Raw genomic sequence first — 17817 nt, 5'->3', positions numbered from 1 at the left:
AGTCCATGCAGTTGTAATATATTGATTTATACCTAACTAGTTGGCAGGAATACTTCAGAGTTTGAGGAGTAAAAACTGTTTCTTCCAGCACACTCATTCTCCCAAACTTTTCTTCATAACAAGTAATAGTTTTATTCCATCATTTTAAAGTAAATGACTGATATTTAGATTATGCTATTATGCCATTAAAAGAGTTTTAACACAAAAGTTTTTAGTACACAATTGGTGGACACGTGGCAATGCTCCAATTTTTAATCTTTATTTTTACCTTAGAAGATAGAAATTGTTATTATGATGTCTGGTCCTTCATTGAGAGAATCTCTAGTTATGTTTCTCCTCGTATTCTCTTCAGCTCTTGTAGGCTATGCTTTATTTGCAGTTCTTAACATTCCCAATGGCAGTGGGTCGGTTTCACATCGAATCAGTCCTCTCAGTTACAAGAAAATGTTTCCAAATGCTCTGTGTTCTTCTGAAAACATGGAGGCTGAGACACTGGTTCTTTCTTTAATAACTGATAAAAATAAAATGTTAGTGATTAGAGTCTGTGTACTTTTACTCGATTTGGACACATCCCACAGGAGTTTAAAAAAATGCCAGAAGATAATCCATTATGGGTGGCTGATTTCCTGGACAATGACATGCAAAACATCCAAAAACATTCTACAGCTCCTCACAGTTCTGTATGTGTGGAACTGTGCACAGCTACAGATGTTTCCACTGCCACAGAATTCACTAAAAACTACCAGGGAATTTGGCCCAGATGTGTTATAGGATTACAATGACTCTGGTAATAGTGAAACTGTAAGCAGCAAACACCAGATGTCCAGTAAAATGGTTAACACTGAAATCCATGGCATTTTTTTTACCACATCATCACAAACAAGTACGGAGTGAATAAGCTGAAAATCTGCAGTAATACTTCATTATTCATCAACTGTAAGCTGGTTTTATGTGTTTTACTTCTTGTGATGTAGTGCCACTCCAGTATAACGTCCTGTAGGAAGGCTTCATTCCAAAGGCTTAAATAATTTTTGAAAATGAATTAATTAAATAAGTACCTCCATGAAGCTTAATACAAGGCTGCATTTTTCTCCTTACCTCTTTTCTCATTTTGCTTGAAAAGTGATTCTGCCTGCATGTGTGCTGTGATAGCTTGCCTGCAGAAAGGATAAATGAATTCTGCTAGTGCCAACTCGTGTAGTTCTGCTTTAGCTCAAATGGTAGCAGGCTCGAGCTGCAGTACCAGGGCTCTGCACACTGCTACATCCTGTGTCTGTTTGTATGTGGAGTGACTTTTCCTGCAAAGTACAGGTATTCATTACATTATGAGGCGCTGCTTTATGCTTTGTGGTTTCTGAGGGGTCCATGTGCAGGGCAGACCCCAGAGACGGTGGAAAGTGTTATATTTCTCTTTCCACTCTCAGTTGATTATTTATGATTTCTTCTATCCTCAACTGTAACTTCTACACAGTCATTATCAAAACAGACCTCTAGCCATTTTTTAAGTACCTCTAAACAAAACAAAATGTTTATATTCTGATATATATATATTCAGATAACTCTGAATCAAATTGTACAATATTTTTCATGGGAGCCTGTTTGTATTTGTCAGTGATGTATATATGCATACATATATTTATATATATATATATATACATATGAGGCAATAGACATACATCAGTATTCATAAGTCAAATTCATTGAAGCATTTTTGCTTAAGGCTTGAATGTAGCAGTAATTTGCTCTGCTTTGTCTTTGAATAACTTACAGTACCAAACATTTTCACTCATGGGCTTCATAAACAAAAACAGAAAATGCAGAAATGGAATGGCAGGTACAAGAAGCTGCAGGGGTCTTGAATGTTTAGAGAAAGCTAAGGAAGGTGTAGTCCTTGAAAGAAAAGTAGTTGTATTCTCTAACCTCACTTAAAGTTTCTTTGCAAAAGATGCGGTATAAATTCCTTTAAAAGGCAGAGGATTACTTCAGCTTTGATTTCAGTAGGAATTGAAGAGTCTCTGTTATTATTACTCTCTTTTACAAATGAAAATATAGAAACTTAATTAATAAAAAGCGTGTTCATCCCAGGAAACAAAAATTATCCTGAACCAACCAGCGAACCATAGGAGAAAGAAAGTTAGGTTGAGCTGCTTTCAGAATTACTGCTGCTTAGGAATTTATGACTTCTTTTTCTTCTTAGTTGCACAGCTATTTAAGTAATTTTCAGCTGGTTTTGTGTGATGTCCTTGTGTGAATTTTCATAACCCAAAGGAGAACACAAGGCAGTTGTCAACACTGCTGAATTTCTCTGCTTTTTTACTGTATTGCCAGTTTTACATGGTTTCAGTACAAAACCATAAATCATGCTGTTATTTCTTGCACCACAGACACATTTTATTAAAGCACACCAACACAGCATTATTAACTTACAGTAAAGCACAGCCTGTAGAAGGATCTGCCATGTTGCATGTCAGTACTGCCAGTATTTCCACCTAGTGTTACCTCTGGATCCCAAGAGCTCACAACCACTTCAACACCTGCTCCGCCAGCACCAGCTGCAGCTGCAGCAGCAACCATTGCAGCCTGAGCAATCTGCCCACCCTTGCCACACAAATCTGCTCAGAGCACATTCTTTCTTCTTCAACAGCAGTTTTCCAGGTGCAGGTTTGCAATGAAGCTGCAGTTACGACTGCTTGTTGCTCCAGTTAAAACAAGATAGATAAATGTTTTCTTGTGTCCTTCCTGGTTTTACTGTGTGGAGGGATGGTTTTCACATGTTTCTAAATTAACTCTGTATAATACCAGGTGATCATTTGTTCATTGATGGCTACTGAACTGTTGTCTCTATTCACTTTGTAATGATCTCTGATGATGGTGAGCCAGGAAGAAGTGTGGTTGCAATCTGCAGTTACACTTTCAAACTGTGTGATCATTGCAAGCCACACTGCTGTTGAGGGGCAGTGAGGAGCTGATTGCTGATCAAGCCCAATGGCATGCTGGTGAGCTGTGCAAGAAAAAAGATTTCTCTTTGATAATTCAGAGAAAAATAGATCTAAAAGAAAAACAAGTTTGATCAAAAATTATTTACTTTTTAGGTATTGTTGGTTGTAAAGATATCACTATTTTAAGTCATAAAATGCTAAAAAAATCTGCTGAACTAATCTCACTGTGTGCTGTAAAATGGCTTGTGTTACATTCACTTGGATTGCTGTGTAAAACCTGTTCATTTGTAAAGTGAAATACTTTGCATGCCTTTAAAAGTAAGGAGAGAGGGTTGGTTAGTTTTCTTTATTCAATGCCAAAGTGGCAAAATTTCTTTTCTGCAGAAGAGTTCAGGTTGAGAAGGGTGCTGGATCAGAAGCGTACATTGAGAAAAAGAAAACATTTCAAAAGAGATGTTCAAGTTAAACCTGCTGAGGCAGGTATGCTGCTCAGAGAACAAGTTGCAAGTTTTTTTAAAAAAATAAATAATGCAGTAGAAACTGTCATATCACTGAGACACAGACACCATTGCTTTCTTTATTTAATAAAGTGTCGAGTTTCTTTATAGACATCTATGCAGATGAAGAGAGTACTGGCAGGTGGGGCATGGCTATATAAAACATGAATATACAGCTGAAAAATAAATAGCAATAATATTAATTAGGACAACTACTTCTACTTGACTCTTTCCTACACACGTTTGTCTTGCCTATAGATATGATCTCAGAAGTTATTTACATATCTCTGCACCACGACCTCGTAGCAGTTTTTTCATCAGTAGGTACACTGAAGGAGAGTGCTTGTCTAAAGCCTTGCAAAATCTCTTTCCAGTCATTCAGCATTCAGCTTTGGCTGAATTTCTTTGGTAACTCTTTGCTAAGAGTTCGGCATTTCTCAGTCACTTAACGTTACCTTGTCTGTCCTTTTTTCCCTCTGAGAAACTCAGAGTGAAGTTTGGTCACCTCTCCAGATGAAGTAATAATGTGACACTTTGGTGCTTTATCTTAAAATTTGTGTGAGAAGCACAAGAGGAATGCCTTCACAGCACAGGAGGTATTGGAAGTGGAATCAGTTTGGAAGCATTACCACACATGACCTGGAAAGGGAGCTTTCAAGTTCAGATTGTATTGTGCTAAAAAGTGAAAATAAGTTTGTTTCTATTAACTGTCAACTCTGTTTGTTCTTAGATTGGGATAACATTAAGGAAAAGCTATTAATCCTTGTGGTATTTTTAGGGCATTTGCAAGTGGTGCATGAACAGTAGGAGACTGCTTTTGGGCATGGTTCTAGCATCCATGGCAGTCAGTGTGGAACAGAGGCCTTCATGTGGCAGTTTTCTTAGCAGCATAACCTGGGCTGGAGCAAAAGCTTGAGGCTGTCACTACCTGAGCAGTCCTCCAAATACCACACACTTTGCTCTCGGTGCATACAAAACTGTTGCATTCTGCTGGTGTAATTATCAGTGGTATTCCTGTTACGAAGTCATGAATCTTTTATGATTTCCTGCTAGAGGTGCTGTAAAGTGAGTAACAAAAATACACGAAAGGTCGAGATGTTAAAAGATGGAATCAAATTATTTGTTATATACAGGTTTGTACATTTTTGATTATACTTTTTCCTTTTTAACACTAAAAACTGCTGCTTTGAGTTTTTTTAAGAAACAGGAAAAATATGTGCGCCTTTTTGTTCGTTAAAACATTGTAAAACCACTATTGGCCTAGTTTTACCTTTGAAATCAGAAAATCAATATGTTTATGAATCCAAATTATTGCAGACTAAATTTTGCACCTGCAGTAATAGTTGCCTGGTGTTCAGTTTATTTAAGTATTTACATCACTGATTGCATCTGAAAATTAGGAACATCTAAGTAACCTAAATTACAAGCACAAATAATTGCAGGTGCAAAACTCATGCACAGACAATGATCTCTGAAAGCTGGTCTTCCAAATCTCATTGGAAGTTATTCAGTGTATCATGAACCTTGAGCCCTCCTGGGAGAGTCACTAATCTATATAATGACACTGAAAGCCTCTTGACTCTCCTATTTATTTCACAGATGGGAAAGAATACATGTAGTCAGATAACTCCCTAGAGATTGCACATGTGGATTTTGAGGAGTATAACTTATTCCAGTGAAGGTTAACATTAACTTGCAATCAAAAATTTCCTTCCTGAGCCACATTCTTTCTGATGAAATTAAAATGATGTATTTTTATTAAGTCACTACTGATCTAAGTAGGACAAACTCCCAGAGCAAGTACAGAAAATTTTGCTAATCTCATAAATTTTCCTTTAATGAGTCATAGCATCAGTTTAACACAGAAAAATGCTGTCAGTCTCCTCCAGAAATACATCTAACCATCTTTTCTGTTTTTGTTTGTTGTTTTTTTTAGTGTTAAAAATAGATTTCTAGTGTGGTGCTAGAAGAGCCTATTTTTTAACCTGGTTCAAAACTGAAAACGAATCATTTTCTTGCATTCTTTAACTTCAATAGACATAGGTGTGGAGCTGCTTTAAGGCAGTGACCGCTTCCTGTCATACCAGTTATGGCAGTGCTGTTAGCAAAAGAGGGGGGGGGGAGTTAAATTCTCTTCTAGTGTTTGAACAACTAAAACTTCTACTGAACAAATGAAGCATTCTGCCAGTTCTGACAGTCCAAAATACAATGAGGAATTTTTCTGTTTCAGAAGCTCTAGGCAAAGCTGTTTTGGCATGTCTGTAGCTTATTCCAATTGCAAACAAAGGGGCAGTTACAGGGAAAGTCTTTTGGAGAAGAAAATGCTGTCAGTTTTAAGAAATAAGACATGTAGAGCCATTCTGCAGCCCAGCAATTTTGCAAGAGCCTAGAATAGCTGCCAGTGATAATGCTTCCATTTGCACTGATTTCAAGAGTAATTGCATTGAACAGACAGAATTGGTATTTTATTCATCGGCGATGGAGGCCAGAACACAAAAAAAGTGGTGAGGAAGAAGAGGAAAGGCAGCACCATGCTTTGCTGCTCCTCCCACAGATGCAGAGATGAGCAGCACTTTGCGCAGCTGTCAGGGTCGCAGCCAACATTATCCCATGTGGCCCAAATCTTCCCTTAGCAGGGGCGGTCAGTCTAGCTTTCCAGCCCTGACACTTGCATTGTTCTCTTCTAGAAAGAGGCACCCAGATTCCTGCCAATGGGTGCTGGGAGATGGTTGCACCAGCTGAGTACTCTGCCTAAAGGCATGGAGGGGCATGGCACAGCCTGATGGCAATCACCTCTTTAATTAAGCACACTTTCGATTAATTGTTCTATCTGGAATAGATTTCAGTACTCAGATTTTTTAAATCTACTTGAATTTAAGTGAATCTATTACTCAGGCAGGACATGGTAAAAATGGCCCACTTACTTAATTGATAATCATCTTCCAAACAAAATGTCAGAACAAGAAGTTCTTTTTTTTACGCATGGAGAACTACTGAGGCATTGTCTTCCACTACAATGCAGGGCTCTCACTTCTGCTTCCTAAGTGCTTTTTGTTAGATGCTTAAGTATAGTGAAACACAGAAAGCATGCAGGAATAAGTTTTAGAGAGTAGAATCATTTGAATAGTGAGAAATTCTAAAAAAATCCCTTTTTTTACTTTTTTTCTGCCAGACATGAGAAGGTTTCATCTTTCCTCCTCTTGAGGGATTTATACGTAGGTGTGTCCTGTAGCTCATTTAGGTTCAAAGTGCAGACCAGAAAGCCAAAAATTACCAAGGATTTTGACCAAGAGATTGAGAGGTGATTAAAACTCATGAAAGAAAGACTCATTTCTCAGTAAGAATAACAAAGACACATGGATGATGGATCATAATAACTTCATAATCTGACCCACATGCAGTAAATACGGTGATGACTGTCATTTTAAATAAATGAGGTAGGTTGATGCTGATTATTAATCCATTTCTTGGCCTGTCTGATTGTTTCTGAGCCAATTCCTCCACTCTTTAGTATTTTTATGAAGTGTCTTAAGAGCACCTTTCACTGAAAGTCTCTTCCTTTTCAGCCAGTCACTTTTCAGGCTCTGTTACCTTATTTGGGAGATTTCTTTCTTGAGTCAGTCTGCTTCTAGTATTCTTGTAGCTGGACTTTTGATATTCTTTAATTCATAGTACAACATCAGTGTTACTTCAGCCCCACAATAAAACATAGTTTTGTATTATTTCTACTTGCTGTGAAAAAATTATATTTTTCATTAATTTGTGTGTGTTGCAACCAATGGTAATTTAGATGAATGAGAGCTCAGTGAAAAAAAATGAAGTGTGCTATGAAAAGAAATACCTACTATTTGGTGCTGGTGGCTAAAATGGCAGGTATCTGTGTAGGTGGAGAATAGATACAGAAATATATTTGCAAAATAAAAATTCAGAATCTAACTTGGCTAAGTGTGTCATTACTGGCTTTCTCTGAGGTTCATTTAGTGACATGTGTTTAACGTTTGCAGTAGGATAATATACTTCACAAGAAAAAATATTTTTGAATAGCAATAGAGTGTTGAAACTTGGTTTTCTATGAATATGTCTAACCTTTAATATATTTACAAGTATGCCCAGCTCCTTGCCTATTCCTGCTGAAGGACACCCAGATTTCCCTATAGGATACTTCTTCAGCTGGGCAAATGGTTGTAGGCACAGTTATTTGAGTGAACTGCATGTGTGAATATTGGCTGGTGGGTTGCTACTCTCAAAATAAATGGCTAAATTGTTCGTCCCTTTTTCTCAGCAGTAAGTACTAATTTGTGTCTGTCTTCACTAAGCACTTGCTAGTTTGCCTGAAACTTCTGGGAATTCAAAATCTTTGAAATCTCCTGCTAGGTCAACATAGAGATTACCTCACGCTAGTGCATATATTGAAGGCATATTGCTCCAATTTCAGTTGTTTTACCGTCTGATAGTAATAAGTTCACAATATGCTACATACCATGAAATAAAAAGATATCTTTTCCCTGGTGTAAAAAACTTTAAGTAAATTTTGTTACATTCAGATATTTTCTCTCTGTTTTTGAAGAATAACCACTCTTCTGCCAAGTATGTCTTCAAAATTCTTTCTCTTTGTTGAAAGAAAAATCCTTGTAAAAACAGAAAGTTGCACATTCCATTTAGTATAAGTGACATGATCATGAAACCCAGGTCTTTTATTTATGCTCGGGATAATATAGAGGTAATGAAAGTAGAATTGGACCTAAGAGATATTTTGTTTCAATTATAAAACAGTGTGGGTAAGAAACTTCAATTTGACAGCAATATAAGAAAAGCAATATTGTGTTCATGCCTTTAATCAACTTTATTAGATCCTTAAAGAGAAAATTATGTGAAAGAGAGAAAGAAAACAACAAACTAAGCAAGATCCCAATTTAAGCATAGTTTGGAGAAAATAACTGATTTAGGTTGGTTGTCTTGCCAGGATGAATGACTCAAGGGTTCCAAAGAAGAAATGGAAACCAGAAGGATAGCTAAAGCCTGAAAGAACAAATTGAGAAGATATGATTTACTGTAATGTTTCAAAATCAACTTCTGCAAAGATGAGTTTGGGCTGTGGCCCAGAATACAATTGAATGGTGATGTTCATTTAGACCCTTATTGCTGAAACAAAATAAGATGTAACTGCATTTCTGTTAGAGATTTACTTGTTCTTCCCAATGTTTCTAGCTAGGAATATGATGTCACACCCTCTCTCCCCTATCACAGGCTGCAGTGATTGCTGCTGTTCCACAGTTTTTCTTAACATCGGTTTTCTGAAAGGAGTCCTGAATCCAGGTGATAACATCTTTCAAATGTGAAATATCATCACCATTCATTAGTTAACTTTGAAAAATGTTGTACACTGTGTGCAAGTAGGCTAACTCACTGTTATTGAACAAAGAGAAAAGAAGTATAAAATTTTTGTGTGTTTATGCACTTTCTTGCTGGCACGGGAGCCATTTAAGTTTGTTATCATCATGCTAGTGTTTAAAAATCAATAAATAGCTCATTCTGCAAAGATTTCAAATAATGGAATCTTTAATGAGCATGATTTGTAAAGCATTACTTAAAAAATGTGAAGGCAGCTGCTCGACCCATCTCAGGAACAGAAGAGTCTCTGCTTCATGCAAAAATGTATTCGGTTGACAAGAGATGGTGATGAGATGGGACTGAGTTTTAGTTCCTCCTTCCCCTTATTCACTTCATCTCAATAACTGTGCTTTCTAACCTTTTTTTCAGCTTCTATTTCAAACAAGGAAAAAGAAACCAAACCACGTTTCATAATTAAATGCTGAGCTAGTTCTTACCATGTTTACTGAATTACATATTGCCTATATGTATATATATCCTCGAAGTTTTCATGTGTTTTTAGATTTCTTAATATGTTCCATAGGAATAGACCTTAACTCCTTCCTCTCTGTTTTTGTGTGGTAAAGTTTGCCTCCACAAAAGAAAAGAGGATTAAAGCAGCAAAGCCCAGTTGCAGGGACATGAATATAGGTGCTGAACTCTGCAGATTTTCCTTGCTCACAGTAGAGGTTCTTCAAGGAGAAAATCATCAGTGTTGGCTTTACAGCAGATCAGCTTCGCATAACACACCCAGGACAGCTGACCTGGTCAGAACTTTAAACCAGGAAAAACAGGTGAGGGTGAGAGTTGCCAGCAGCCTTGTCATGGAGCAGTAGACAGGGCTGACAAAGGGCATGGATGATGGGAACCAAAGGGAACACACCATCAACAGCTCACGGCTTAAGCTGTCACCTCAAGCAAATTCAAGCATTTGCATTTAAGCAAGTAAATGCCTGAAGCAAGAAAAGTGTTGGGAGAACTATTGCCAGCAGGTGGAGGGAAATGATCCTTCTCGTCTGGTCTGCTCTGATGAGGCCACACCTGGAGTGCTGTGCTCTGTTCTGGGCTTCTCCATACAAGATACTTAGACATACTGGAGAGAGTCCAGCAAAGGGCCACAAAAGTGAGTGAGTGACTGAAACATGTTTTCTTCTGTTGAAGAAAAGCTGGGAGAGCTGGGACTGTTCAGCATGGAAAGAGGAGGCTAAGGGGGCTCCTATCAGTGTGTATAAATACCTGACGAGGAGGTGTAAAGAGGATGAGGCCAGGCTCTTGTCAGTGATGCCCAGTGACAGGACAAGAGGCAGTGGGCACAACAAAGAGTACCAAGGGTGTGATCTGAATATCATGAAGCCCTTTTGTACTCTGAGAGGGATTGAACAGGTTAACCAGAGATGTTGTGAAGTCTCTATCCTTAGTGATATTAATTACCTGACTGGTCATGGTCCAAGACACCTTAGTCTGTGTGTTCCTGCTGGAGCAGGGGTTGGAGCAGATGGACCTGGGAGGCCCTGCCAGCCTCAACTCTTCTGTGATTCGGGAGTAATGGATAATTGCTTTTAGCATTTTCAGTTCTCATTTCTCTAGAGTTTTCAAACAAGCCATAGCTTGGCCATCTGATCATCTGAATAGCTGGTATTTCAATACTGAAATGTGGCAGAATGGTGGATTTCTTTTTAGAAGCAATTATTTGTCTACCAATATTGCTGAGATGGCAGATGTGTTGCTCAGTTCTGGTTATCCTTCCCCTCTACAATTTCTCTGAAGAGTTTTCCTGATATTTTCAGAGCCCACAGGAATATTACAAAACTTATATTTTCAATAGCTACAGATATTTTAACATGCATGAAGGCTACACTGAAAAAGCAACCTGAACAGATGCGTAAGTCTGGGTAATGCTGTTGTGGGAATTTAGAACTAACAGAGTTGTTATGCAGTGTATACCATTTATACATCTTTCAGTACTGAGAAAATCTGGATAAAGTTTAGGTCTCACTTCTCAGTAGTCAGAGCTACACCTGTGAGTAGAGCAGTGGAGCACGTTCCATTTTCCATTTCCAATCATGCTGGAGTACTAAAAATTCTAAATGTGATGCCTGTTATAGATATGCTTACAATGTTTTAGATTGAACTGTAAGGAAGAAGGTGTTTATAGGAATTTGTGTTCTTTTCTGCTGATCCTTCTTGGATCTCAATTTCAGATTGAACTCATGTTAAACTATATGAATCACATGCATAAAGTTATTCAATGTTTCAATAGCTGGTTGAATCAGCAAGACTAGACACTGAATATATATGAACTGTTAAAAGTTAAGACTGGAGCCACTACATCTATACCTACATTGTTATATCAATACCTATGGGTATGTATATACATCTGGTTATATCTATAGCTACATCTGTAGAGAAATACATGTAAGTATAGATATATGTGTGTGTATCTGTATTTATTTATGCTCCTAAATTGAGACTTGGAGGAAATTCAAACATCTGACTCCTCCAATGAATTCCTGAAATCTCTTACCCAGGGACATTCAGTGTTTTGTCATGAAACCATCACTGTATAAAATGATCAAAGTTTCTTTTCATCATAGACTGGAATCTGTACCTTGCTCACTTCAGAGGAACTATAAGTGATATTCCCACTCTGGAAACTCTTCAAAACCTAAATATTTTATTTACACTGAAGTAGCTTAGGAGCAGCACTTCAAAGAAATGTTAAAAGGAGGGTGAAAAAGATGATATAGCATTTGTGTTTTTTTACAGTCAGGGGAGGAGTGTGAATTTAATTGTTTTTCTTTGATGTGCATAGGGTGGCTATAGGAGATTCTGTTTATGTGATTGCTATTCTACGCCCTGCAAAAATATTCTGCATAATGGGCTGTTTTATAAAGATGAATCACCTTTAAAGATTTCAAAAAGTGATTTCTTCTGTAGACAGTTTCCCTCTTACAGTCTTTAAAGAAGCATAAGAGATCTGAAGATGGATAAGTATTAAGACGTACCCTTGTTGTCTGGCAAGGTAGCTTCTTGCTAATTGCTAAGCACTACCTTGGTAATGTGGAGGCCTAGCAGACACGAACTATGTCTTCTTTTACCTCAGCTGGTGATTCTGAGAACTATCTGATGTATTCCCAAGACCCAACCTTGGTAAACAGAACTTGTAAGCAGAACTCAGGCTGCCTTCAAATACCATGTGTCCTTGTAGCAGGCATTTATATATATGTATGTATATGTAAAATGTAGATGATGCAAAGTATTGCAATAGATTGATATTTGGCTTCAGCCCAACTCCAGAAGACTGCAGCTATTGTAAATCCCTTGATCATTTATGGGGTGAGGCCTAGAGAAGGGCAAAGTCCTGAATGAGTACAGTAGGAAGACATTGCCCAAATGTTTTTTCCAAGATGAAATACATGTATTCTATTACGTGTCTGTGGATAGCTAACTTGTGTTGAAAACTGAGTTGTCCGAAAAAGTTATTTCATGTTTTTTCAAGCATGTAGAAACCAAAATTTTAAAAGATGCCTTAACCCAGCATCTGAAATGAGCATGCAGATTTTTGTGGGCAACTTGCTGAAGTCAAGGTTTTTTTCAAATTTGTATTTTGTTTCTTCAATTTTAAATGTCATTATTGCTACGTCAAGAGAACAAATACAGTGAAATAATACTTCCTCCTCACTGTCAAAATCATTCCTCTTCTTTAAATTATAATTTCTTGTCTACTCAGGAAATTTTGACTGAATTTTTACTTTTTAATTGCTGACTTCTGATTGTCTTTTCACTAGCACATAATAGAACACATAATACATTAGTGAGTAAAGCAAAGAAATAGCATTACTATTATTTGTTTGTATGTTTGGAAAGGTTAACTGCTTTGCCTAAAAGGGAAAATTAAATTGGCAATATGGCAATGATCTGTTGTTTATCCATACAAAAAATGATGTTTTTCTTCTTCAATAGGTTGCTTGGCTTCTACAAAGGAGTACTCCCTCCCATCTTGGCTGAGACACCGAAAAGGGCAGTGAAGGTAAAAAAAAAAAAAAAAAATCAACATGCTTTTCCCTTTAAAAACATATGCAAGTAGAAGAGCAGCTCTAAAATATTGTATTTCTCCCACACTGATTGGCATTTGATTCTTAAGATTCTTTGGCATGTTGATCTTCTGATTTTTACAAGGATGAAACTTTTCTGTTGAATAAAAACTCTGCTTAATTAAGTCTAGGATAATGCTTTCAAAAGCTAGGATATTTTTTATCTGTATGTGTAATGCTACTGAAAAACAAATTGCGATTATTTTATACAAGCAAAGTTTATAATAAAATACTATAAGCCAGATTCTAGCTTCACAATTACCTCTGCTGTAAACATTTTTTTAATTGGAAACACCTACCAATTTACAAAGCAACTAATATTCTGAGTGGCTTAATAAATGAACACAAGAACAGTTAAAGAAGCCACTCGTAGTAAGTATTTGCTAAGAAACTTGAAGTAGCATATCTCATATCTGTAAGCTTTAAATGCTGCTTGAATTTTTTTCTTATACTCCAAAGAGCGCTCGTGTCTATATTTTTGCTTTTTTCCAGATTGTATATGTATGTGGGTACAACTTCCTATCATGCAAGGAACATTTTACTCCAGATCTCTTAAGCTTGAAATGGATACAGGCCTATAACAACGTATTCAGTGTCAAATGTTGATCTGATTTCCTTTTATTATCCTCTATGTCAATTTGTAGATCATTGTTTTAGTACCACTCCTATGCAAAATAAATCATTAAACCATTTTTTTCAGGTGTACTATGCAGTCCTTAAAAAAACCTCCTTAAAAAGTCACCTTGTTTTACAGTTCTAATTTAATCAAAGCATCCTTTTTGTCTTTCACTTCACAACTTTGAAGTTTTCTGTAGTTGCATCAAGTATGTCTAAAAGCAGTTACTGTACAGAACATCTTGATTTTCCTTTCTTTCTTTTTTTCATTCATTCTAAAATGCTGCACATGGTCCTGAGCCTTAGCCTGCCATTAGTCATTAATGTTCCAATTCCTTTATAGAGGAAGAATATTAGTATAAAGTGCCAGGATGTGACCTTGTAATAGACTCCTAAAGGAGTTCTGCTAATGTCATCTTCTTGTCTGCATTAGCATTCTAGATGCAAGTGATGTCACCTATCTCAAAATTATTTAATGCACAACTAAGAAAATTGAAGTTCAGTTTAGTGGCAAAGTGGCAGTGAAGAAAAGATGGATGATATTTAAAAGCTTCATAATAACTTGTTTTCTTCAGACTGTGATGTTTTGGCTGTTCTATTTCATTGAATTGGAACGACTTAAAGTTCATCTGATCATGCATTTCAGATTCCAGCATATATTTAGTTAAAAATACAAACCCAAGTTTGATTTCTCTCCTAGCACCCTGAGTCACTCAAAAATGACAAATCACTTTCTCTTAGTTATGTTAAGTGGTTTAGTCTCCACAACATTTAATATAGTTATAGAATTATAAAAACATTTAAGTTGGGAGAGATCTCTGTGGATTATCTGGTGGCCTACTACCTAAAGCATGCCTGACTTCATAGTTAAAGCTTTGTCTAGTTGAGTTCTCAAAATCTTCCAGGATGAAGACTGCAGCCTGTCTGTGCTTCTGCTCCAGCAGTCAATTGCTCTCACTGTAAAGAATTTTACCTTATATTCAAACTAAATTTTCTCTGTTGCAGCTTTGCCTCTTGCTTCTTTTTTTGTTGTTGTGGACCTCTGAGAACAGTCTGAGTGTCTTCTCTTAAACTTTTCTCTAGATGGTGTAAGACAGGAATTAGATCCCCTTAGCCTTCATAATTCAGGGTAAACACATTCAGCTGTCTCAGCCTCCTTTTGTATATCATAAGCTCATAGCTTCCTAAATGTTTTACTGCTGCTGCTTAGTGGGATGCTTTCTACCTACTTGGACATTAACGTGAGGGCCCAGTATTGTTTCTGAAACTCTGAGAATCAGGTTTAAATACTAAGCGTGCTATTAAATTAAATAATTGAATTCTTAATTCTTTAGACTGTTCCTATAAACTTCTTGCCGTTCCGAGGGCATCAACAGGACATTAAGTTACCTTGAGATAGCAGCTCTATTCTACATTGGAAGAATACGGCAGTACAGTGAGGTACTTGTAAGATCTTGGATACTGAAGCTATTTAATGTCAGATGTTATCTGACAGCACAATTTCTAACATCCAAGTGGAGTTTGAGTCTATGCTTTGGCCCGAAGAGAATTAAGCTTGGCTGAAATTTCCACTAAACTTGTTTGGATATAAATGTAAAACACTAATGGAAACTCACTGCATCCTTTGGCTCATTCTCCACCTTTTATTCTTCTAGAGGTATTCCATATTTCAGCAGGCCCAAATATGTCCCTTGCCCATCGCCAAACTGACTAGTGAGATTTAGGGTCATGAAGGACTTTGTCAATGCCTGTATGTTTGAGGTCATAGAAAGTACAAAAGGTGGAGAAGCAATTTTTCTGCCTTGGTTCGGGTTTGTAATGAACTTTTTTGAAAACTTCTTGATAAAGTGTCTTTTATATCTCAGAAGTGTATAGAGAATGGGCAAGGCAGATTTTGTACTAAGAAGAAATTTAATTTTGCTGTTGATTTAATTTTGCTCCTGGACTATTGTATCTACCTGAAATGATTATTTGCTAAAAAATATAAAACTTCTAAAACAAAGCTATTTAGCCACAGTTATTCAGCTTTCATGTTAAAGTGTCAAGGATACAGGTTCAATTTAGGCAAGTAGGTTCTCATGTCTGTCTTGCTATGTCTTTTTATTCTTCCCCTTTATTTCCCTTCTAAAAAAGAAAATGGGTATCTCTGGAAGATGAAAAGTCAAAGTTTATAAATTTATGTTAGATTGAACTTGGAGGAAAGAAGTGATGATGCCAATAAAATGGTTAACAGATGAACTTTTGGGGCGATTTATATTGTTCATGCATTCCCAGACATCTTGTTTCAAGCATATATTTTTACCTTAGTGTTATTGAGACATCTGGTAAGTACTTTGACTATTTTCTGTGAATTAAAGTGTATCTTTGCCAGATGGACAATACTGGTTATTATATACACAAAAGCATGCATTAAATACATTTATTGTGGGGTTTTTGTTTTTGCACAAGGCTATTAACTTAATACAACTGTAGATAGAAAGACAAATTACTCTTTTTTTAAAAAACAACTTGGGTAGATATATATAATATAAATCCATATGATATATCTGGATACTTTTGGCAAAACTGTATGTACACTAGTATATCCAGAAACATTTAGATTGGGTTTTACTGCTATTTATTTTCTTCCAAAAATGATATGAAGTATAGTTACTATTAAGTAGTTCTTTTATTTATGACTGTAGGAAGCTATTAATTTTTAAGGTAAAATTTTTAAGACCAAAAAAATTGCTATCGATGTATTTCTGCCTTTATTACAACTATTTTACAGGTCTGTGACACTATGGAAAACATTAAGGAATACCAGAAATTCCATTAAAGGTTAGGAGGGTAACAATGAGTAGGAATATGCTGGAGTGAATAAAGTAAACTTTTACCACAGTAAGAATTGAATTTAGTTCTGAGAAGTAACTCATCCACCTACAGCTGACACTTTCTCAAAAATTTCCTTTTACCTATAAGTAAAAATAGCACTGGAAACTATGACACATTATAGAAGAAGCTATGCTTCATGGTATCTTTAGTAATCCAAGAAGACAGACCTACAGCCTAAGAAAATCTTCTATCTTTTCTGACTGTTGTCAAAGCCAGTACAATTATTTTAAATATATTTGCAGAATGTTTGCAAAATGGATGTTTGATCTGTACACTATTTGGATTGCAGTTGTAATCAAGGCTCCGCTTCTGGGGCTTCTTCTGCAAAACATTGTAATCCTTTTTGATAATAAAAAAACATATATCCACTGGATAGAGTATCCAGTCCTTCAAGTTTCAGTATTTAAAGTCTTAATGTTGTGTTATAGAAGTGCAGTACATTCCCTACTTTTGTTAATATGGTATTATCATTAACACGTGTATCTCTGCTGTATTCAGTGAGATCCTAGCATCTTTTTAGATGAAGTAGGTCTTAACTGAAGAACATTATTGAACTCACCACAGGACAGAGTTCTAGACAAGTTAAAACGACAGTATGGTGCTTATTACTTGTGTTTCTGTACTTGTGGAAAGGCTCTTTTGTTCTGATAGGTCTCTGATAACTGAGCCCAAGAGGCTGAGGTTGTCTTCACACCTCACCGTTATTCTTATTAGAAGACTCTTTCAAGACCTCACTCCTTTGGTTTTGAGAAAGCTTCAGCAGATTTCAAACCACAACCCATTTATGAGTAGTTTATACCCATCTATACCCACTAACCTTATGTTACATTTCTCTTTCTTTTTCTTGTTTTTCATCCCCTTCATCTTCCCTTTTGCTAGACTAAACAAGCATTTTGTCTCCTTCAGTCTTCATTTAAAAAAAATCTTTAAGTTCTCCTAATGATATTGGTAACTCTGTTTTAAATATGCTGTAGTCCAAGTTCACCTTTTTTAAGCAAGGGTGTCCAGAATTGTGTATTGTATTTCAGAGGACACCTTACTTATAATTTGTAAAGTGTCACAAACATACTTTCTTTTGAAAATACCTTGACTGATGTATCTTAGAGTTTGTGCCCACAGAAAGGATGATCTATCAGCATAAGTCAATGGGAAGCTTGTCACTGTCTTCAGCGCAGACAGAATTATTCTCAACAGTTCTCTTGGAAGAACAAAAACATCAATTTACTCTGCTTTGACTTCGAGAAGATGTCACAAAAAGTATTCTGAAAATTTATGGATTTAGGTGGCAAGAAGTGTTAGGTTGCAAAGTGATTCATTTGCAAATGGCTGCACTCATTCACATCGGTGCAGGTGAAAAAAGCTTCTCATTTCTTTCTTGACTTTCAAACACAAAAGAGCATAACATTTAAAACTCATACTGTAAGGAAC

The 17817-nt window shown here is 36.5% G+C and overlaps 1 protein-coding gene across 6 annotated transcripts in view; it reads left to right on the top strand.

Moving 5' to 3' along the window:
• Window positions 1-17817, top strand: part of SLC25A21 (solute carrier family 25 member 21) — a 238127-nt gene that overhangs the window by 197909 nt on the left and 22401 nt on the right. For all 6 annotated transcript variants that reach the window (XM_021401832.1, XM_021401833.1, XM_021401835.1 and 3 more), the window contains one exon: window positions 12770-12836. In XM_021401832.1, the coding sequence (XP_021257507.1) occupies window positions 12770-12836 (67 nt within the window). The remainder of the gene's footprint in view (window positions 1-12769; window positions 12837-17817) is intronic.

Source organism: Numida meleagris, chromosome 6, assembly GCF_002078875.1.
Source record: "Numida meleagris isolate 19003 breed g44 Domestic line chromosome 6, NumMel1.0, whole genome shotgun sequence".
NCBI lineage: Eukaryota > Metazoa > Chordata > Aves > Galliformes > Numididae > Numida > Numida meleagris.
Note: the sequence above shows the minus strand (reverse complement) of the source record. Positions and strands in the feature narration are given on the sequence as shown.